General features: G+C 36.2%; 1 protein-coding gene across 10 annotated transcripts in view; it reads right to left on the bottom strand.

Annotated features, from left to right (window-relative positions):
* ADAMTSL3 (ADAMTS like 3) overlaps positions 1 to 24,779 on the bottom strand; it is a 188,697-nt gene that overhangs the window by 84,023 nt on the left and 79,895 nt on the right. For 9 of the 10 annotated variants that reach the window (XR_005268490.2, XM_027466441.3, XM_027466440.3 and 6 more), the window contains exons 4-6: positions 19,984 to 20,111; positions 17,553 to 17,598; positions 10,325 to 10,561 (exon numbers count right to left, since the gene is read on the bottom strand). Coding sequence is in view for 9 of the 10 variants with exons in the window: in XM_027466441.3 (XP_027322242.2) it covers positions 10,325 to 10,561; positions 17,553 to 17,598; positions 19,984 to 20,111 (411 nt within the window). In the remaining variant the exon portion in view is untranslated. Of the gene's footprint in view, positions 1 to 10,324; positions 10,562 to 17,552; positions 17,599 to 19,983; positions 20,112 to 24,779 lie in introns of those variants that run through there. The other variant, XM_027466444.3, reaches the window with a different exon arrangement.

Here is a 24,779-nt window from a genome sequence, read left to right as displayed (position 1 = left end):
AAGGAAGAGCAAAAGGTCATGGCATAAAACATAGTAATACAGATGAAAGAAAAATGAAATTGCTACTTCTGTGTTAGAGGTGACTATGGAACATTACAAATATCTTTGCAGATACGAATCCAAAAATCACTCAGATGCTCCCACAGCTGTTTCTTTAACTCTTATGCACTTAGTAGGGTTTCAGTCAAGGTGTTAGACTTAAATGAAGAAATGAATATTGCATCGTAATTCTGATTTAGAGTCAAAATATAATCTACTAAACTAAAGGATCTTCCTTTCTTAAGAAGCTGTTTATAGTAAACCATCATTAAAATAGGACTACAGAGGGACAGATTTGTGACTGTTTCCCACATAGCAAAAAAGCATTGTATGGAAAACCTGGCAAACCCTAAGCCCCCTTCAGTCTTACCTTAATGACCATGCAGAACTGCCCATGCAGGGCTCATTACAGGATCAGATTTTGAAATTTGAGTTTTTGCTTATTAGACCATTGCTTTAGGCATCCTTAACTTGGTTATTCCCTTAATTGACTGCTCACCTCCATCTTCAGGACCTCTCCTTCAAAACAGGTATGACACCATCTTTTGTAGAATACAGTTCAGGGAGGTGAGTTGTCAATTATAAAAATAATGAGTGTGTCAATCATAAAAATATTGCTGGAATGCTAAAGATTCAAGATCCTATGCTTTGAATAAGAAGCCTGAAGGTATAGCCACACTTCACAAAACATGAATACTGAAATTAAACATGAGTAAAAACACCAGGTTCTGTGCATAACAAGCACTGAGCATTAAGTACCACTTACTATCGAAAGTAACACTTTTGTATGTAGCAATATATAAAATAATATACAATATTTCTCTTTAGAAAAGGGCTCCCTGCTTCTCTGGAGCCAGAGATCCAGGTGCAGCCAGAAAAAACATACTGAGTTGTCCTAATGGAAGTGGCCACAAAAGAATAAATCACTGCTGATTTTATTTATGGTAGATATATGAAGATATAGTATAGGTAGATATATAAATTCTGTGAAATGTTAAGATTGTTGAATGCTGAAGTTGCACTTGTGTCATTTTTTTCTCTCTACTGTGTCTTAGACTAAGCTCTTAGCCGACAGACAATTTAAATATTCAGCAAATATCCACACTGAAAACAAGTATGTGCTAAATACTACTTTATTGTCCTCAGCTGATTCTAACAGTATTTTTTGATTTATAGCCTCATTTATCAGTGATTCCATCAAAATGACAATGTAAGTTCATTACATTTTTTAATGTTCCATGTTTGCCCAAGGGACTGGCAAGCCCTGTGTCAGGGAGTGATGCTTTTTATTAACGTGATTAATTTTAATAAAATAAAAATAGAAAACCAATTCAACAACATCTCACAATGACATAATTAGCATCCTTCTAGAGTTGCTTTGTAAACCACAGAATGGTTAGAGAAATCCAGATGAAGTCTACTCAATACATTTGCATTTTCTTACTTTCATTGGCTTGGCTATTTCAAAAGACACACATCTGTGTGTACTCATGAAATAGATTGCAAATGGGATAGTAACACAAATGTTCAGCTGACATTTAGTCAAATTCAGCCAAAGCAGAAAACCCAGCAGAAGTGCCCATTATTCTTAATTTAAGAAAGAAGTACATTTCTGCTGCGCAAGGAGCTGTACTACAGAATACATAAATGGAGATAATTATATTTCTTAACAGGAAAGTGATAGTTATTCTACAGGGGGATCCTTTCCCTAAAGGCCTGACCAGTCTGTCATTATCCTGGTACATGTTGCCCAGTAGTTTAAGTTTTGCAATATTCCTGTAACAGATCTGTTGCTAGTCATTCTCAGTAAGTGAATCCTGTATTGTTTGGACCACTGCCACTGATCTGCTGAAGGGTGTAAAGACTATGTGAACCAGGTGCAATTGGTTTTCATTGCCTGTGAAATTTGTCAAGGTGTGAAAAACATTGAATAAAAGTAGGCTATTACACCAAACAGATCCAATGAAGTGATGGGGCTGCCCTACCACCAGAACCAGTAGTAGTTGGACTGTCATAACCAAATTATTTATTTCATCCTTAAAAGAGATTGGAATATAGATTGAAATGGAGCAAAAATATCTACATAGTTTTAAAGGTTATCAGCATTGCACAAAATACAAGATACCCTCAGAACTATTTCTGGGAAAAATTATGTTCTCCAAGTCTTGTGACTTGACTAAGGAAAGACATATGTTTTATTTCAACTTTTGCTAGTAAAAGAAAAAAGAAAATAGTGAGAAATCCTTACATGCTCACTAAAATAAATCTGCAATAGCAGTTTATTAGAAGCACTCCCAAGAGGGAAAATTAAAATCCTCAAGGTCTTGGTCAGAGAAAAAAGATTTCTATTTCTACAAAGAGATGAACCAAAAATTTCCAAATTGAAAAATTAAAGCTGCATTTAACTGTACAGGCACATCTGCTATCACACTACACAGATCTTGTTGCATCAGTGTCAGCTATTTGTTGCATTTTCTCCTGCCCTACTTGTCTTGCCACAGAATCACAGTACAGGCAGATGTTAGGAATGTCTGCATCTACACAACAAATAACTTTAAATATGGCTATGGGAATTTATGGTAATAAAAACATAAGTATAAAATTCATCATGGGAAAATCCTGCTCTGCCTTAGTCAGTATTTTCCATGCATCTTTGCCCCGCTGTAAAATCCAGAGGCTATCATTCAAAGCCCATCTATTCATTTACTTTGCAGTCTATGCTCACATCCTTTGCTTTGCGATAACTTCAGCTTGTAGTTTATTTCTATGCAGATAAAATATGTCCATGGAGAGAATATAAAGTAGTAACTCCCACTCTTTCCCATGATCATCATCTACAAGTGATTCTGAATAATGGAGGGCTAGATACCAGGATATCCCCTCTAATTCAGAAAGTATCTTTTTTTTTTTTTTTTTTTTTTTTTTTTAAGGTAGAATACCTTCTACTTGAGGTAGAATTCTGCTTTATCGTCCCTGAATATTTAATTGGTCCTCCCTGAATTTAATTGGTCTGATTTGTTCTCCCACTGTCCTGTCTCATAACTCTTCATTTACGTCTATGCTCAACCTAACGAAGGTTTGATTGTAGCACAGGGTCTTGCATCTCTGCCAGCAAGCTAGTGCAGGTCAGTAGCAGCCCAGGCAATCTGACCTGTGTGTCAGCATATTTTAAGAAACAGATTACAGCCCCTTCAGGGACTTTGAGCATGTACTCTGACAGTGTATGTCCCAGCCCATTACTTCATTTTCTTGGGAGCAAGAAAAATGATTGTGTGTTTTCAGTTGTTTGTGGATAAGAAAGCAGGGAGTAAAGAAAAGCATGTCAAAATCCAAAGTTCAGAACAGAAGCATAAAATAAGTCAGAATGATGGGCATGAGAAGACACACCATGATGTTTAAATTCCCCAGCCCTCAATACAGAGAAAAAGAATGTAAAACAATAAAAAATGAAAAATACAGTGCATAAAATTCATTGCATACTACAGGGCTCCTAAAAAAGACTTTCCACATATTTCTGCAAACATTTTTATATCTGAAGGCAAGAGGCTAAGGAGTGTTCCACAATTCTGCAAATCCACTTCCATCAAATAAAACAAAGTGTTCCCAAAACATTTAACTCTTACTACAGGATCTGTCACATGCTAGAGCAGCTGAGAGATCATAGGACCACCCAGCAGGAGAGTAAGTACCCTTTCCCACACTGTTTCCATTTTAGAAAATACACATACACACAGAGGGTAGGACACAAATTCCCATTAGGCTTCTTGCTTGTGAGAATGCTTTTGAAAGGAATCAATATATGGAATCAGATTACTTTTTCTTTCTGGTTGAGCCCAGCCAAGTCTCCCTTGCTATAGGAAGGTGAAGCTAGCTCCAGGGAATTTGAAGGTTACTAAGGCAAGTTCTAGTTCAACAAGTTCAGGGCAAGCTCTAGTTCTAAGGCAAATTATCTAGTTCAGTAAGATAACCAAATCCTAAATTATCTTACCGACTTTATCATTGTTCACATGCTGTAGGACCTTGCTAGGCTGGGAAATAAAATCATATTTGCACAAAGCTCACTAAAACAAAACAAAACCTGGCAAAGAGCTTCACTTAAAAAAAAAAAAAAAAAAAAAAAAAAAAAAAAAGAAAAAGACACATAGATAAGAAACTGGAGATCAGAAGGAACCCACCACTTATCTGACAAGGAAGGATAAACACAGACAGTAAGAAATCCACATCAGCTATATTTCTCCACAAGAAACAGTGGTGTGGAGAAAAATGAAGGGTCTAAAAAGAGATGACAGTTCCTAGTAGCAGCAAACAGCTGTAAACTAAAAGCAAGGGATTCCAAATGACGTTTTCAGTGCATCTTACCATTATGTGCCACAAAAGCTCTCCTTTGAGCCGCCAAAAATGTCATCTCATGTGAACCACTACACTGAGGTTGGCTGTCACATCAGAGGGGTTTGAATGAGCCCTTATAACGTGGCTGTGCAGTCTGCTGGCTTGGGCAGTGCTGAGAGCCTCCGTGGGAGAGGAAATGCCAACTTCTGTGACAGAGGGTGGCACTGGCAAGTCACACAGGACAGGTTTATGAGATGTCACACGTGTGTAGCTATATGGAGATTTTGGTACATAGATCTTCAGGACAGAAAGATTTATTGGAACTCCAGGAGTAACTCTCATAGTCACTCTGGATAAATTCCAGCTCTAGTGCCTGCAGAAATATGTAGCCAGGGTATGGGTCTCTGAACTGGGATCTCTCCATGCTCCTACTTACTTTTGTACATAATTACACTGTCTGTTGGCTACTTAACAGTACCCAGGAAAGGGTATAAGTATAAAAAAAAAGACTTAACAAAAAGCTACTTCAAAATCAATTCTTCCCATGAGTTGAGGTTTGAAGGCTAAAAAGATGAATGGCAAAAAATGTGATGTGGTGATTTTTTTTTTCCCATAATGTACTTTGTAAACTCTTATTCAATGATTAGCTATTCCAACATCTTAGAGTAAGGTTATATTAATTAACACATCACCTTCAGCATGATTACTCTAAAGAGTAAAAATTAGAAGATTTATATCTAGATAGCCATTTAACTCCTAACATTCAAATTAGAGTAAATTCAGGAAGGAACATAGAAGAAATTTCTGTATTTTTAAGGAATCAAATCCCTCTTTAAAGCATAAGATATTCTTCGATACCTCATTATTCATTACAATAATAAAAAATTAGAAACTAGCTATAGACAACTATGTTTGTAGATTCATTTCCTACATATATTTATAAATGAGATGAAAATCTTTACCATTTCCTGTGGTTTTTACTGGGAAGTCTGTGGTAATTCTGGATAGAAGCATCCTTCCTAAGTATCTGAACACCAAACCTCCTGTGCCTTTTGGGAAGTCCTTTATCACACAAGCAAAAAAGTATCCACAGGAACTCACAGGAAAAGGACACAGAACACCTTAAGTAGTTGTGAAACACCTTAAGCTTAAGTTGTGAAAACAACTCTTAGAACACAGGGAGTCAGAATCAGAAGAAATAACTAATCTGCTATGATTTTATGTTTTAAGCATGAGCAGAGCTCATGAAAAATCATGAAAAAATGTGCAGACTTCTAAAGGCTTACAGCAAGTGTTTTCAATGAAAACTGACAGATATTTATATCAAGAGTAAGAGTGCTTTGGTGGCAAGTGTGCGAGATACCTACTTGGCATATCGTGACATGTGACCGAAAATAACCAACATGGCAGAAGTCAATGGCACTCCACTTGACATATGGGATGTGTTCTGATGTCAGCTAAATTTATGCCATATGCTACAAAGCATAGTGTAGAGTCTGCCTTTTTTGGAACACAAACAACTTGCTGACACTAAATGGAAAGTTCACCACAGGATTTACATCATCTTTGACCTAATTGTGACAGCCTAGTACAAAAGTAATCAGGCTGCTCCTCAGGACTCCAGAGTTCTTGGGTGATGCATGAATTTATTGTCCAAACACATGACACCAGATTATGAAAATTATCAGTGTAACCATTTTAGGTACTGAAACAAGTAAGACCCCATTTTGCATTTTGGTAGAAAAAAAAAAAAAAAAAAAAAAAAAAAGAGAGAGAATTAAAACAAAACAAAACAAAACAAAACAAAACAAAAAAAAAACACAAGGAGAGGCAAGGCCCCAAGGCAGATGGAGCAACTGGGTAAACGTTGCCCACACATGTGTCTGACATACAGATGTTTTTAAATGTCTCCACCCACATCCAGATGGGCACAGCAGGAACATGTATGAAAAAATGTGTTGGGAGTTGTGCAGACTAGAAAAAATATCAGAAGTGTGAAAATCCTCCTGGCAGTAAAGCTTTGACCTGTCCACATTTAACACAACAGACCCAGATATTTGCTTTGGTAACACAAGCAAGGCAATAGCAGACTTAAAAATAAATAAATAATGATTAAATTGCTTGGCTCAGTTGAGCCTTGAGCAACCCCAAAATACCTTATTAAGTTTCCCAATAAACTTTTCCCTTCCCCTCTGCCTTTAGATTTTACTTTCCCTGAAGCCTCAAAACTCTCATGCAGAGAGCAGTTTTGTTGTCTCATGATTTTCTTTGACAATGTTTTTAGTTTGAGTCTGCTTGTTAAGGAAAGTGCAAAGAATCAGCACTGAATCTCAACAATACAAAGTTAACACCCTTGTAAATTCATGCTCTGCCCAGGAGATCTACTGAACAATAATCCAAGAGGAGAGCTTAGTGATGCAGTCTCTAAAGTAAGCCTGCCTTACCAAGAATACGGAAACAGAGGAAAGTGCAATCATGCTCGTGGCAGGGGAAGCTGAGATCTTATAAAACCTGCCAGCTTTCTGAGACAATAAGTGAGCAAAACCAGCAGCAGTTGCAAAAGGACTCGGGCAAGCCAGTCTCCTTATACTAACTCTTTGGTGCTCCCGGGCATAAAAGCAAAGATATCCACATCAGCAGAATGACATGTTTATTTAGATGAGTTAACTGTAAAAACACTTGCCAAGTTATTTCCAGGCTGTGCCAAGTATATGTCAGAAACCAACAGACTGATCTTATAGCAACAATCCTGGAGAATCACATTTTTTTGCTGTCTCTCAAACTTAACAGCAGTTGACTAAACAATCTTATTCTTCCAGGAAAGATTAGATGTCAATTTGTTTTCTTTTCCTGCTTAAACAGGAGTAGCAACAAAGATTGGTGTCAGTTTCTGAGGAAGTACCCCCCTCTCCACTCCCTTTCACAAGAAAGCAACCTTTCCACTCTGCCCCCAAAACAGTCCACAAAGAGAAAGATTAGTCAAATGACTATCATCTTTAAAGGTCTTTGGTAAATAAAACTCCTAGTGTTGGTAACAGCAGAACCACTAAATAAATAAATGTATAAATAAATAAATAAAGTTATTGTAAGATCTCAAAGGTACATCAACTACAGATACAGATATAGACACCTCGATAAAATTTTCCAATTCTAAGCCAACAGATCTAGACTTAAAAAAAAGAATCTATCAGTGCAAAAATACTTCACCAATAGCCAGTGCCTAAAAGGAAATGCAGAGAAAGCAACTCAGAGCTTATAATTTTAGATTAAGGTATAAATGAGTAAAATCACATATGAAACTGCATACTATACCCTTGGATTTTTTTTCCCAAAAGATGTTCTCTCACACTGAAAAATATTTTTGCACAATTAAAATAATAATAATATAAAAAGGAATATATGGAGAAAAAAAAAAAAAGATTCTCATTAGCAGTGTAAAAGAGCTCCAGTGCCTGTTTCTGAAATGATCAAGTTTTTGAGCCACTACTTGGGTTATTCTAAAAACTGATTATTTAAATTTCCAATTATTTGTCAAATATACATACAGAAATACTGAAAAATACTAACAAGAAACATTTAAGGCAAGAATTCTGAATATGTCTTTCAACTGTTCTTCATAAAACTTGGTCCACCTTGGCCAAAGTGAATTTTACACTATCTATTAAAGATTCTGGATGCTCAAGGTCACTGTGGGAGACACTGGAAACCCCTCATCACTAAGCCAAATTCTCATTAGAAAAAAAAAAAAAAAAAAAAAGCTACATTAGATTCAACACCCTTCCGTTCTGCAATAGACACAGAGAGAAAGGCTTCTGTAGATGTATCATCTACAAAATGCGTTGGTAACCTCCAGGGTGAAAGTTGATACTAAAAAAACATCACTAAGAATATTGCAAAAGAAACGTATTATTTTGCAAGTTCTTCCATTGTTTATAGGGGTATATCCTATCTAAACACGTACGTTAATGAATGCTGTTGGATACCACTGTGAAATACTATTGACAAATGCTGTCTCTTGAAGGGCAAAACCATAAGGAACTCTTGTATTTCAGAAGCAGCAGATGCATTGTATGTTGGCATGATTGGTATTGGAAGTGCAGTATACACAGAAGTCACAAAACACACAGCAAGGTCCAGATCATATATTAATGTCGCTGTAATCTGCACACCAGTCTTCTGCCAAACACCAAATTTTCTCCAATAATGGGGCTATTTTGCTCTCCAGACTATATACTGCATTTTTGAGCCACATTCCTTTTAGGCATTTAACACAACAACAGATTCAGAGAAAGGAAACTAATTGCAATAACATATCCATTCTATTAAGATGGTTCTGTTTATAAAACTTAATATTACAATATTTATTTGATAGTGAGACATGATCAAAGCCTCAATTATAGCCTTTTTTTAAAACCCTAACTGAAGTTGATAGCATAACTCTAATTATAACTGTAGATAGAAAGGTAGATTTCCAGTAAAAATACACTAAAAATCAAATAATTCTATCACAACTTCACCCTGTATAATAATGGTTACCACTCCGGGTAGAGCTCAAAATAACTGGTTCCAAGTTACTGAGTCTGAAATTGGTTCAAAAAGCCATTATGTTAAGCTATTAATATCACTTATAAAGGCCTCTTACAAACCCAGCATGCAGAGCACATTTGTACATTGACTGTGTCTGTGCAAGGAAAAATCTTATAACCACTTCCAACTGCCTGAAGCCTGTCTTTCAGCTGAAGCAGAAAAGGTGGTGATATGGAGACTAGGCAGACAAGGAGAGAAGTCTGGGTAGGACTGGGTAGAACTAGGCACAATGCTGAATGAATATCAGCTGGCTAGAACTAAAACTGGGACAGACGAAAAACAATCATATTCAAGCCAATAGAACCAAGGAAGTATGGTGCTGCCCTTCCTCATGCATTTCTGTTTTCCAGTTACTAAGGCAGCACAAAATACTGCGATCTTATGCTGCTGTCTCTCTTTGCCTTAAGGTTATCAGGAGGCTAGGTCTCCTGATCCAGGTTGGCCAGTAAAGATGCAACACCTCCTTACAAGGTGCTAAGCCTGGAGACAGAAAAAAGAGAAGTTTCAGCTGGTTCTATATGAAGGATTATCCAACTGCCATCCACTTTTGTTCTGACAGTGAGCTTCTAACCCAATTATCAAACTCATGTGAATATCCATCTTAAGAGGCTGCAGAGGCCTTAGACTCCCTCTTCCATCAAAGGAGAGCAAGTATGATGCAAGTATGTAAAGCCAGAGTTTGGCAGCTGAGCAAGCCTTGTTTATTTTTAATGTTTTTATCAGAGGCAGAACCTCCCCTCTAGCAATGAAATCTAGAAATTACAAATGTATGATAGGAATTTAAGATTCAGATCTTTGGAATGCACTTTGTGGGAAAAAAAAAAAAAAAAAAAAAAAAAAAAAACAACAACAACAAAAAAACCACTATTGTAGTATTGTAGTTGCCTCTTAATGAAACAAAGAGGCAAGAGTAACACATGTAACAGGCAGACATACACACTCCCACACACCCAACTGCCATTCTGGGCTGGAGCCTGTAAAATATATATTTTTTTTCTATAACAGAGTTCACACGATGAAAGACTTGGAGAAGAAGTAAAATGAATCTGAAGTCTATGTAATTTCATCATACCATGGCAGACATACCAAAGGTTGGGTTTTAACTAGTTTCAGTAATTTTTACATGATAAAAATTACAATATAAATACAAGAATGAGTGAATGTTATTGAGTTGTTATTTGTATATAAAAATGTCAGTGGATAAGACAGTCAAGGGCTTCTGTGTGCAAGAGAAAGGTATGTTATCTACAATCCAGGTGGCAGAAAACTGATATATAAAAGAGAAAAAAAAAAGAAAAAAAAAGTGGCCACCTCATGTGCAAAGTGCCACAGAACAAAGGCCGTATTTGGATTTCCACTACAAACATACCTGGCATATTCCACTGATGCACATATCCAAGGATTCGATATTGCAACGAGTACCATCTAGAACTTTTGGGGCAAGCTCCACAATCAAGTTCTTTCCCAGTGCTTGACACTTCAGGGCACATGGTGCAGTAGGATCATTATACACAGGGATCCACTCATAAAAGTGTCCCTGGTATTTGACATCATTGTAGGCTGAACATTGTTGTGCTCTAAAGTCACCAACATCTGAAGGGCAGTCCTATAAACAAATGAAAGAAGATAAATTATTTAAAAAAAAAAAAAAAAAAAAAAAGTGAACCATCTGCATTTTTATAAAGTTATCTGAGAATTAGATAGAACCTATTCAGGTAGGCTTGTTTCAGGAATGCTACAAAAAATATTACAGAATCATGGAATATCCCAAGTTGGAAAGGACCCACAAGGATCTTCAAGTACAACTCTTAAATATGTCACACTGCAGTGTTCTACTGTGTGTATTAAAACAATTTATGTTCCTTAATCCATTGCTTACAATACAGGAAACAGAATATTAACCATATCCCAGTAATAACACAACTGATACATGAGAATAATTTTAAAACGCTACTTTTTATGACACCATATTGTACATTCACTTCTAAAGCCTGGTGTCTAAAGACACCAGAATTTTGTCCTTTACTATAGTTACACAAAGATCTTCACCTCAAGGGAAAAAGTAAAATTATTTTGTTGAAATAAAAAAAATACTTCAAATCAGTAATGATTGTATAGTGCTAGTTCTAAGGAGACAGTTCAATACTTCCTCCCACACAGAGCCTCAGCATATATAGGTAAAATACAAAATACAAGAAATGCCTTGGTAACAAAGTTTGAAATATTAAAATTTTATTTTTATTTTTTATGTATAAAATATTGCACCCAAACAATGATGTTAATATTAAACTACAGTGACAGGAAAGGAGTTGAATATTGATTTATTAAAAAGGAACTTTGGTAAAGTACTGACAAAGGAGTTAGTGTGTCAAACAATCTCTCACTGAAGACTTCCCTTAGAAGTATGTCCAGTGTCAAACAGTCCATATGCCAGACTGAGAGGATATTCTTCCAAGAATTCCAACTGCACATACATGCCAGATGTGAGGCTGATTTTAACAAAGATTTGTTTTCATTGGATATAAGGCTGAAAGATTGTGATGTGTCAGCTGAACTCCTGGAACTTATTACTCAGTATTAGTTAAAAATACTAATCCTGAACTGTGCTTCAACATTATCAGAACTGAGCATCCCCTGAAAAAAAAACAAAAAAAAACCAAAAAAAAAAACAAAAAACAAAAAACTAATGAAACAGCAAGTGCATTACATGATATTACAGATTAAAACATACATAAGAATGGCATGAATTTACTCCAGTGTCCTCAACATATCTTCCTGACACCGTTTTGTCATATGAATCTAAATGAGTTGGTACTGCATTAGCATGACACTTTGTCAGTTCCTCATTTTTTTTTTTATAATTATTTTTATCTTCACTATAGGAAACAGCAACAAAGAGATGTCTCTGTCTCACCCGTAGTTCATAAAAAACTTCTAAAATCAGTGGTGCCTTTATAGATCAGCACAAGGAGCTTTTGCAAAGTGCACTGAGCAATTCACTGATCATTCCCAGCAATGCTTTTCAACACTGCCTGGTGCTACGCCTTACAGTGACAGTAAATTAAAATTATGCTAGTACATTTCATATTTTTAACCTGGGATACTTCTAGGTTGAGTCTAGTTTGTTTAAACAATAACATGATGAAATAAGAAAAGGAAAATTTTAAATTACAGTTTATGTAACACTTCAAGAGTTTTGCCTGTGCAAAATCCAACAAGTGAGAGCTTCTAAAAATGTGAAGCAAATACTGTTAGAAAGTACCCTTATTTACTATCATTCCAGAGAAATTCCCCAAATTTGCATGGGTGTAAATGAGAACAGAATTTGGCTTGGACTTATCTGTCACCTCCCATTTACCATAACTACGAGGCTAAAAAGCAGGGAGGACACCAGAATTCATATGGATACCATATGGTTCCCTTCCACCATTGCAAATGGAGGAGAAGCTAAGGATAAGAAATAGTAGAAGTAAAGTTAGAAGCAATATTTTGGACTAGTGTTATTCAACCATGCACAGCTTCATTTTCATAACAAAGAACTAAAATGCTATCTGTAAAATAGGCAGAGAAATGTCCTTAGGCTGAGTTTTGACAGGCTGTTCTTACAACTCATTATCGCTAGGTGTTGATGCAATGCCAAGACACAAACACCACGATGTCAGGATGTCAACTTATGGTTCCTGTACGCTTCTCACTGATTCAACACAATGCAGCCCCTTCCTTCCACTCAGTTCCTGACTGCTGGAGAGCAAGTGAATTTTCATCTCCCTATTCTCTTTTGGCATCTTCAAAGAACACAAAGAGACTGTGGCAACTCCTGATTCACATGCCAACTCCACCTGCTTTATGTTTGAGCTGTGTTCAAAAGCAGGAGCCTAAAAGGAACATCACAAAGGGATATCAGAGGGCTGAAATTATCATTTACGTTATTGCAGAATTTGGATGACAACCGAGTTCAGATCCGTTTTCCTCAGAGCAATATGTTTGTATAAAGAAAGGAGTTCATAATCTAAACAGAAAGACGAATAAGCACAGAAAGGAATGTAATCAAGACAACAAGAGGATTCAGACTTCAGATTGATTTCATTGGACTGGGTCAGAAAAGTGAGGGGGGGGGCTTAAAAAGTAGAAAGGAAAAATGAGGGGACAAGATGTGGGAGAGGTAGGCAAAGGAGAAGCATGTGTGGGAAGTGGGCAAGGCTGCTTGTCAGCCAGTGATACAGGAGCAACAATCCTTACTCTGTGGTTTTAATCTATTTCAGATATCAATTCATTCCTTCTATTCCTTCTTTCCCCCTACCCTGTCAATATTCCACACTTTTTTTCTTGTTTTTTTAAATATTTTTGCTACCTACTTCAGGATTTTTCATATTTCCTAACTTCAGCAATCACTTTTGCCTTGTACTCAAAGCACTGAACTAAAGCCAGGCCACTCGTAGCTTCGCACAAAACATAAGGAGCTGAACAGATATCTATGATGTCTAATACATGAAAACATTGGTAAAATAATCACATCCAGATTTCATAGTGTAATGAATTGTATTTATGACATGACTTATGAACATATTAGACAGGCAGATCTGAAAAAGATGCTTCAGACATCACTAGCATGCAGTTTAAAACATATATATAATCTCCCATTCTTTTTGTGACAGATCATTAAAACTACTGCATTTAAGGGCTGGCTTCCTATGAAATGTATCGTTTTAGTTTTGGCAGTGACTATTCATAGTCTTTGAAAACAAAGCTAACCTGGGAAATCTGAATCTTTGTAAGCAATGTTCATGGACAAAATATGAAGGTTGCATCAGACCCTGTGATTCCTGCCAACAATTACTCTGCTGAAAAAAGCACAAAAGAGAAGGCAAGAAAATTCCCAGTAAAAATGATGACACCAAAGAAAGTCTAGTCCTTTGTCTAGTTTTGTTCTTTGAATCTCATTTTGTTGAAACCTAGCCAAAACTGATGAAGTCATTGTTTTGTTTTCTTTTTGAAACTAGCTTCAGGTTCTAAGTTATTCAGAGACAATTTTCAGGCCACTTCTTAGTAAAATCAAGATACCTGAGCTAGAAACCCTAGCCAGGACAGCTATAGGGTATATCAGCATTATTAAATAAAAAAATAAGCAAACAGACTAGAAAGAAACTATGCAACTCATAGTGAAATATTATAGGAATAGAGCAGAGATAGATCAGCCAAGATTTCCTGAATAGGATAAATGAACTGGTTAATAGGTGGATGCTGAGACAACAATACAATAAATATGCTGAACAGGTGTGAGCATTATCTGTATATAATAAAAGTTTACAGTGGAATTAAACTTGAGCAAATCTGTTACAAAATGTTTTTTTTCTTAACTGTAGGAGAGTCACTCTGGCAAACATATAAGTGACTTTTTGGCACGTAAGAATGTGAAATTTATGGGGAAATGGCCCAAATAACTTGTTCTATGAATAAGACCCTAAAGGATTATCTTAAACACTTCCATATAGTGCACATCATAGCATCAGAATGTAACAGTATATACAAAAATGGAAATATAAAAAAGGGGTTTAAGAAAGACTGAAAATCACATTGAACAGCATATAATGAATAGTTTGTATCATTTATTTCTCTAAAGTTTCTTTAAGAAAAGCTGAAAGCACACATGCAGTTCTAAGAAACCAAGCACATGGCATCCCAGTTATAGACAGAAAGATAAGCAGGCTAAACATATGTATGCCTTAATAATGTCAGCAATTATTTTGTTGCTAAGACCTTGAATTGATTTTTTTGATTGAAACATCACTAATATTATTCTGGAACTATGCTTGAGTTCAGCGAACTTACTACTATTCTATTACAAATCCAGATGAAACCAATTTTCTGGTAAAATGATTCTTGTTCTTTTCATTAGAATGACACACACATTAAGTTGTGCTTCATTTGTACTCCCCAATATAGATGTTAGTGGTGTAATGTATCATGTAGCAAAATTACATTTGCAGACGATTTTACACTGTATATATACCGAATGTCTCATGTGGTTAACAATAATACCTACTAATATGGAAAGAAGCTAGTTTAAACTCTTAATTTTCAAACTAAAATTTTACTCTTCAAGTGAGAAACATTAATTAGAAATAATGCTTTGGGGAAAATTGTATCATTTGAAAGAGGACTGGCCTAGTCCTAGTCTGGCATTAGGTCTAAGCTCCCATTTCAAGGTTAAATCAGGTCTAATACTAAGTTTTAATTCAGTGAGGCCTAATTCAAAGATCAACTTTCCACTGTACTAACAATGGAAATCTCATGAAATTTATTTTTCTCTGGAGTTCTCCATTATCTGATCCATAATCTAGCAAAAACAGTTCCTGAGAGATCTGGCTCTATCTGAACTGAAATAGAAACCTGACCCCTTTCAGACATGCCCCAAAAGCAGAACTGTAAATGCAGCTTCCTGTCTGGAAATTAGCATTTGAATCATCATAAATTCAAACATATTCACATACAAGATGCTAGCCACTTATCACTTTAAAATAAGTCTTAAAGTTAAAAAACAGGTCCTAGTGATTTCAGAAAAACTCCCTGGGGGTTCAGAAAGGATATGGTATTGAGTGCCTTCATTCTCGCCATAGATTTTTACTGCGTAATCCTCAGAACAATCAGTGTCCGCAATGGATCTTATGTTTCCAAAAAGCATGTAACTTCTGCTATAAACACAGATCTATGCACAAATTGATCTCATCTTTCTCCTTTTTCTGTACACTCTGTAGTTTCCTGATTGTTTCACTGGAGGAACATAGTATACTACACTGACTTGTTTGCAATGTTGCATAGGAAGTGGGAGTGCACTGCATCAAACAAGGATATACATGTATATCCTACATGTATATTATATTACATATATATCCTACATATATATTATTGCATATAAAGTACATTTATCTAGATCAGGAATGTAGCAAGCATTTTATATGGTGGCATTTTGTTTATTGCTTACATACTGTCTGGCTGCAATCTAGTTTATCACACAGCTTTAAGAGACTGATTTTGTGTGTGTGTGTGTGTGTGGTATTTTTATTTATTTAAAATTTATTTATTTATTATTTTTATTTATAAGGTAAGGACATGCTGTACTAAACTACTAGGCCTTTACTTCTGAAAGGTCGAGTGACAGGGTTTGTCTCCAGGATCTGACTTTTGCATGTACTGGGCCTGATTCATTAATCACTTCCACTAGTTTCTGCCAGGAAAAAAAACTCCATCCAATGGTGGAAACTCCATCCAACACCAAGAAGTGGAGTGTTAGAACAATTCAAGGTGCTAGTAAGTCTTGTTCCTGAAGAGGTCAGAAGCCAACTGGCACAGAAGAAACCGTAGGCGTGGCAAACTGAAGAGTGGGGATGGCCAGTTCTCCCAGGAGATGCACTGATTCAACATACTTACTGGGCAACTTCCAGAATCAGGTCTCCTAAGGAACACGTGTCATACTTCACAGCTGCCTGACACAGGCAGAAATCAGAGAGTTGGCAATACCTTGATTATCACCCGCTCTTCCTTGGGTATAACTCAATGCAAGGCAACTGCACAGCTCACCTTTTAAGGGGTATTTGTGTGAAAATTGTTACCTTTCTCCCAGAGGCAGAAGCAGGTGAATCAAATGCACTACAGCAAAATGGAGATAAGATGCTTTTACTTTGTCTATCTTCCCTCTATTCTGGAATGGGACTGTGAGGATGTCATATTGTACTGTAAGGTAAACCATACTAGGAGGTGACTGCAGGTCATAAACCACCCCATTATGAATTATTGTGTTTGTGCACGTGGTCTGATGATCAGTGGTATCACAAAATCCTGCATGAGCTGCACACCTTGAACAGACTACAACATCTGGTGTGAAAGAAAGCAGCTGTTTAAACAGCATAAAGCATCACTACAAATCAGTTGAGTGCACGTCATGAAGTATGCCATATGTGACTGGTTTTCATAAAATGTGTCTGTAAAAATAAAATTTGATTGCATCATAGTAACAGTAACTGCATATTCAAATCTCCAGCTTCATATTCAGTCACGGAAATTGTCTATGCCAGTGTACCTAAATATACATACTTTTACATATAGAAATATAAAGAGCTGGGCTTAGGCAAACAGAGGGTATGTAAGTAGTAATTATCCAATTTAGGATTTGAAAGCTACAAAGGTGGTTACCCTCTTTGCACATGTGACAAGTGGTGTACTATCGCTAGTGATCACAAATGATCAGGACCCCAGTTTAATGCTTCATCTGAAAGACAGCACCCCAGGAAAAGCACTTGCTACTTTAAGATCAGAACTGATTTCTTAATACTCCAAAATGTGTAACTTTCCTTATAAATGCTATAAAGTGTTCTAAATCACAATTGGCACTACAATTTGAAAAGAAAATACCCATTTGGGAAGCCTAAATTTGAAACTTCGTGGTGTCATGCAGAGCAAAATCTTTAAAAACGGTAATAATGATGGAAAGAAAATTATCCACCATAAGTTTTTAAATAGGAAGCAGCATTTCTTAAACTTTAACACATTGTTTGAATAAGTAGAAGAAGCTGTAAAATAGGGTTAAAAGCCAGACTCACATTACTACTGCAGGTTTTGTATCGAATATTCCGACCTTCACAGTTCCTGAAAAATAGATTAAAAAAGGTTACACTGCATTACAGCAAAATACAACCCTGCATGTTTTAGAGCTAGTTATCCTCTTGAAAATTAGACTTTTATTACTTCTGCCCTACCATAATTTGAACTCAAAATACAAGGTTTAAATACAAAGGGGATCTGGGGACTCAACAGGTTACACTGCTGTCTCTTCAGCAAAGAACATGTGGCTTTCTCTGTGAGCCCAATTTGCTGCAAATCTTATGAAAAACACATTTATTTTTTGAAAAAGAACTCATAATGCATCCATAAAGCCTGATCGATGCTGACTTCAGCAAGTTACTTCTAAATCCATGGGATGTAACCCAGAAGAAAAGAGGATCAGAATATCTAAGCAATTCTTTAATCAAGCTTATAGCTAATGAGCATTAATTTTACTTCCCCGAATTCAATTAGGAAAGAAAAAACAGCCTCAAAACTTTCCTTTATCCCCCCACACAATGCAATATGTTGAAGAACAGCATGTAATTTTACTGATCTGAAGGAATGAGCAGAATTCCTAATTTTAAATGAAATGCAATTCTCACAGCCTGTCTGAGTTCCTAAGGTTCCCAACACATGCATGTGAATTGTGAAACCTAGCTCTATAATGAAATCTGTTACTAGTAGGTGAAGTAACAGGCATATAATAAAGTCCTGATTATTTATTGTTCTTTCATCGAAATATGGGGGTGTGAGGATTTCACACCTTTTCAGGGACAGAGTTTGCCAAACTTCTGGATAACTGACTGGTACTTTTTCACAGGGTAAGATATTCTTGTTCTAAAGTCAGAATGGCAAAATCAAGCCCTTGAAAGAACTGGAAATGTATTCTTCATGACTTGATGGGAAATTACATTTAGTGATATCTCTAAAATCAGAAAAAGTGTTTTAGAATAATGCCTTTGAACTGTAAAAAGACCTGCCTCATGCTGAAGAAGAACGAACAAATAGCTGGTCATTTACAGCTCTTGGACTAAGTTTTTCACTTTTTGTATGGAAATTAATTGCAAATATTAAAAAGCTTTTTAAAATGCAAGAGACTGAAAAATACATTTTTAAAAAAGAAAGAGCAATGGATGTCTGGAGCAAGAGTTCAACCAGCTGAGCTGAAGGTACAGTTCTCCAAGCTCAAGATATTACATGTCTCAAATTTCCAATTTTTGCAAGAATGATCATATCACAACGTGCATGTAAAAAATGTTTATGATACGTACAAATGTGAAAACTTCGTTTCACAATCGTGCATTTCCTGGACATTACAACAGTAAAGCACAGGAAAAAAAAAACTTTTAAACTACACATTTGTCAAGGTATGGAAAACACATGTTTTTTCACAGGGGATCGCATTAAAAATATTAATAAAACCACAGTGGAATTTATATTGCTACAATTTATTGTGCTCATTTCACAGTCACTAACACACTATTAGAATATCATGGCTTCTTGCTGGAAATATTACTATTTTCAAAGATCTTTGTGCATTCTGCACTGAAAGGAATAGGCAGCATTTTAATCATCTTTTAATGTGATGTGCAAACTGTATGAAATACAAGTTTATCAGCCTTCTCTAAGAGAAATTGACTTTCTGCGTGATACCGCATGTAACTCAAAAAATTAAGAAATAATCAGAAGTTTACAAAAATGGTTCAGAATAACTCAAGTAAAGCAAGCAAATATGGATGCCGGCACAGATGCTTCTAAGCTGGTTGAGATCTCTTCTCGCCTGACTACAGCCCTATTGCATTACTCATGCTTTTAGGATTGTAGTAACAAGTCCTATATTAGTTCAGTTTTACTACTGAGGTAAATGCTTTTCACCGCATACACTGTTCTCTTCATGCTACACTGAAGCTTATCCACGAACACATATGGCCACCAGCACCACTGCACAGAAAGAACTGGCAGAGGAAAACTTTTCATAACATAAAGCAGCATTTGATACATCTATACGTAGAGTTAGTCACTTGGATTTTTTTGTTTGTTTGTTTGTTTGTTTTACTACGGGGAAGAGATGGAGGAGACTGCATATTGAACATTACTTCAGATCCAATTTGTATCCAGGTAACCCGGCATTCACTTTGCATTCCCATGGCAGAGATTTCTCTTAATACTTGACCATAGTAAAATCATTCTCGCTATTCCATTAACATACTTAATTACACCCTTAAGATCTATCAGAGTTGAGCATTAAGATATTTATCTAATATAGTAAAGAAACATATTAAAAATAGGATTTTATGACACTTGATCTGTAATACAGCATTTAGTTTCAAAAACAGAAGCATCGGTGTTTTCCTATGAGCACAATTAGCAGACAGGGAAACATGGTATAGCTGCAGAAGAATAAGCATACATAAGCATGTGGCTAACCTGCCATTTAAACATCTCCTCAGTGAATAGGAGGCTCCCCCACCACACGTCCGTGAGCAATCACTCCAGGCTCCCCAGGCATCCCAGGAGCCTTCCTTATCTTCATCAGAGCGGGTAATTCTGGAGGTCTGAAAAAAATGGAGGGTAGAGAGAAAAAAAAATAATTAACTGACTTGTTACATGTTTTACTGCTTGACATAATTAGTAGTGAGTATATTACTTTGCTGCTTATTTACAACATCTCAATGTATTTACTATTTTAATATACAACAATTACATGGGAAAATACGCTGAGTGTTTGAAGATGCCGTGTATTTAATGCATTGCTTTCTGCACAAGGACTGCCGTGTCCAAATATGCAATCATTGCCAACATACAGATGTCCAGCAAAAGCCTTTTGTAAAAAGCAGCCCCAGAATTGCAGTTAGGGAAGTAAAACAAGAATGCAACTTCATGACAAAATGCCTTATTAATTTAAGAGAGATTAGGAAAGGCTTAAAATGATTTGTAGGCTACAGCAATTAAACAGTGATTTAAGCTTCTCACATAGTCTTCAAAAACACATTATTACCAGATAACACCAATAAAAAGATTTTGGATCAAAAAGAAAAAAATCTTCTTGACCCCCCAAAAATATCATTTTTGACTTGAATTGTATCCAGTTGAAGAAAATTCATATTTTCCAGAAAAAATTCTCCAAGTATTTTAGAACATGGTAAATTCTTACCATAAGAATTCAATCTCAAAAAGCAACATGAATCTAATTATTCCATAATGTTCTGCTTCGGGAGAGTACCGCTTTTATTTTACAAATTTCCTTCACAAAGAAAGCATAGGTAAAATCAAATTCAGGGTTTCCCCAAGCATTTCTTTCTGATTTCACAATTGTTCGTCATGTGTTCCATTTAAACCCTACTTTCATTCCTCTGTCCCTGCAACCATTAAAATTTCTTTCTTGAAAAAACACATGCAGATTTTTGTAACCAAGCATCCAATATGATTACTTGAGAGTCATCAGACATATGTGATGGGTTGTCATCATAAAGAAGTTGAGATTTTTTTATAATCCTGAATTACCCACCAGATGAAGATGAAAACACTAGCCACTCTAATCACCATGTTGATAGTGTTTGCACATAAACTCCAAACATAACTATGTGCCTGTTCTTTGCACCATTATGAGCAAAAGCCATAGCCCAGATAGAAGTAAGGCAGTGAGAGTAATTTATCCCAAGTGACAGAATATTGAGCAATGTTTACCCTGTGTTCCACCACAACTGCAAATGTGAGAGGATGTAGGGTACACCCAAGCTTAACTGAAATAATTATTTGTACAGCCAGTATTTCATTCCTATTGACTTCAGTGGGCACCCAAGTCACAACTCAGAGAGAGAAACTGAGGCAGCACATCCACATTTCTATAATTTTTGACTGCATAGAAAGGCACAGCTTAATCTGATAGCATTGTAGCATCTTCACTACCCCTTCCCAAAAAACAAGGGCAGAGAAACACTAACCAAGGTCTGTGTCAGCAAACAACATAAGGAACAGAGACAAAAACATTACTTTACTCCATAAATTACATCCAAATGAGCATTCAGGTCTTCAGAGGTGCCAGTTAAAAATAAACACTTAAAATACTTCAAAGATTTTTGTGTGTGACTGAATCCAGAGAAGTGCAAGACATTTGTACACATCTTAATACTAAACCAGATGAACACATTTTAGTAATCCAGGTGGTTTTCTTGTTTTGTTTTGTTTGGTTTTGTGTGTGTGTTTTTTTTGTTTGTTTGTTTTTTGGTTTTTGAGAAAATGTAAGCAAGCTCATGAGACAAAACTTAGTCTTATTTTCTTCCAAAATGCCTCACAAAAGTAACTTGAAAGGAAGTGAGGGATGTATAATTTGAATATTGTGGTACACGAAAAAATAATACATAACTCTCCTTAAATTTCAACAGCACAGATAATGTCAGCTCATCTTCAGCCATGAAGAAAGTTGACTCAGACAATAGCCTAACAACTCGAAGCAAAAATGGCAAACAATAAAAACAAAGCTGTTTTCAAAACAGAGCCGTACAAGGAATATGACCCAGTACCATGCTATGTAGACAAAGGGATTTTCTTCTAAATATAATGTTAATAATCAAATGCCACAGAACTTGAGCAAACTGCTCTCTTTGTGCATCAGCTGTCACACAGGCTGCATTTGCATTGCAGTCGGAAGCAATAATATTGAGCAAGCATCCTTTTAGAAACACAAATGGCACATAGTTAAGCTTAGCTGTACTTAAACAGAGTTAAGGACTACTCAAACACATTTTAAAGGCATTAATAAGAGCAGGAAGATTTGATATAACACCACTATTCCACAAAGCTAAACTGCTAACAGAAACATCAGCAATTTCCAAACTTTTTCATCCCTTCCTCAGAAAACAAGAGCTTGTTGAAGAATTTATTTTGTTAATTAGATAACTTATCACCATTTGAACAGCAAACTGCAGGCACTGGTCTAAACACATCAGTGGCTCCTTAACTTTTCTGCTCCCCTCGGTTTACAAATTTTACAAACACTTACTTTGCTTTAAAAGTGTACTTAAGCCAATCTACTGTTCCAGAAACGATAGAGCCCTGCTCTGCCAAGATCCCTGAGGAATTTTTGCACTGGCGTTGGGCTTGCTTTACATCAGAAGCCAACTTTGAAATGTCTGACACTGAAAATGGAAGTAACTGCCTTCAATCTTGAGCAAAAAGAGCTCAGCACTTCCCAACAAATCACTCAGCACATGAAAATAAGTTGAGATGAACAAGAGTCACTTCACTTCTTTCAAATTTATGAGTGCAAAATTAAAGTTTGTCCTCTGTAATCCCAAGGCAAAGAATTGGTTTTTAGTATGTTAAGAACGGTTTAAAATTATATTAAAAAAAAAAAAAAAAAAAAAAAAAAAAAAAAAGCAGTACATGTTACACTCTCTCGTAAAATACAAAGTTTCTTTGGACAAAGCAGTGACAATGCCTAAAATAATCCTACCTTCAGCATTGTATTAAAACCAGCCACATGATATTAACAGACAGAATGCCATCTAGAGCTCTAAACAATGTCCAGTTGTTCACTTACCAAACTGTTTTGATAAAATTCATTGTTCTGAACTGTATCTAATTAAAAAGCTGTAAATACTAGGATGATCAAAGCAGAAGTTTATGCCAACAAAGCCCTCTTCAGAATCATTGACTAATTCAGTGCCCACAGTGTTGATTTAAACTCCGGCTAGTTCAAACTACTTGTCCCATGGGAAAGAGTTAAAAGCAGCTTGCACTGCCTTCGTAATTTACTAGCAAAATAATATTGATTTACTAGCTGTCTGGTTTCATAAACTCTACATGTTACATTTGTCTACACCACGGTACCAAATTAAAGTAAAATAAAGCAAAGATCACCAACATCATGATTTAAACCAACAAAACCTTGGAAGCTCATTTAGGAATTAAATCAAGAGCTAATTGCAATTGGGCACAAAGAGTATTATTGTATCTCAGAACTACATTCAAGGCTTGCTTCTTAACTTTTATTTTTCATGTTTTTACTGTCTTAAGTCATAATTCTAATATGCTTCAGTAGTGACACTCTGCTACGTGTTTTTCATTTAGTGGCTCAATTTTCCAACAGACGTACTACTACATATACATTAAGCTTACGGTTTACATGCTTCATAATGAAAGTATTTGTGTACCTACACGTGCATGTATATGTACACATGTACACGTACACCTGTGACATAACATGATCAAATAAAGCCGCCTGTGCTGTAGTGAAACCAGACAAAATAACTTGAAACAGCTATTAACATAACTTTAAGAAAAACCTGGATGATTTGCTGCTCTTTACATAAAACTAGATGGCAAAAGGCACCACTCTTCCACTTGATCCAGCCACATTAGCTGGAGTTGTACCCATTCCAAAAGCACCAAATGGGAACACAGAGTTAGGATACAAGCATTGCATTTAAGGCAAATGTATTTCAGAACCTATACAACTTTCTCTGCAGAAACAACTCCAGCACATATGATAAAGATAGTTCAAAATATTCCATCCCAAACTATGCATCCAATATTTATTATTAATTTTCAAAATAATAAAAGGGTAAGTCACAATGCTGCACATGAGCCTTGAAACGCTTGAATTAGGGGATGGGGGAAAATAAACTACAAGTTTTGAAACACTTCGTGACACAGGCTGAGCCTCAAAGGCTGAGATGACAGTATGCCAAGGTTTCCTGAAGGTCTGAGGCCCAGCAATGTGCAATCTGAGCCTCTGCTGACAACCCTTAACTGACAGAGACAGCCTTGTTCTTGAAGAACTTTAATGAAAGTATGGCACTGGAAGATTTGGAGGGGGGGAAATGCTAGTGCCAAGTTCCCTTCTTCCGTCCAGGGCTCCGTGTTGCTTCTGCCACATATGGGCATATACAGTAACACCACCTTCTGCTAGCTGTGCACACGCATGCAGGCTGTGCTTGCTTTGCACTGTGCTTCTCAAAGGAACTGAATACAGCAAAAGTGGGCACTGAGGTAAAATAAATGAAATCCAGATGTTACCAGGGCTGATCATTAATCTAAAACAAGGGGATTTTTACTGTCACTTGTAACAGCCAGTAAATAACAACAGCTACATTGACACACATTGCAAAATCAAACACAGTGCTGTTATATGGAGAAAAAATGACTATTTGGCCAAACTTTTGTTTGGCTGTTATGAAGGATGACATAATTGTCTTGAATTTGGTCATGCAGACTTCAAA

This window comes from Anas platyrhynchos, chromosome 11 (assembly GCF_047663525.1).
Source record: "Anas platyrhynchos isolate ZD024472 breed Pekin duck chromosome 11, IASCAAS_PekinDuck_T2T, whole genome shotgun sequence".
NCBI lineage: Eukaryota > Metazoa > Chordata > Aves > Anseriformes > Anatidae > Anas > Anas platyrhynchos.
This window is presented reverse-complemented; position numbering and strand designations above follow the sequence as displayed.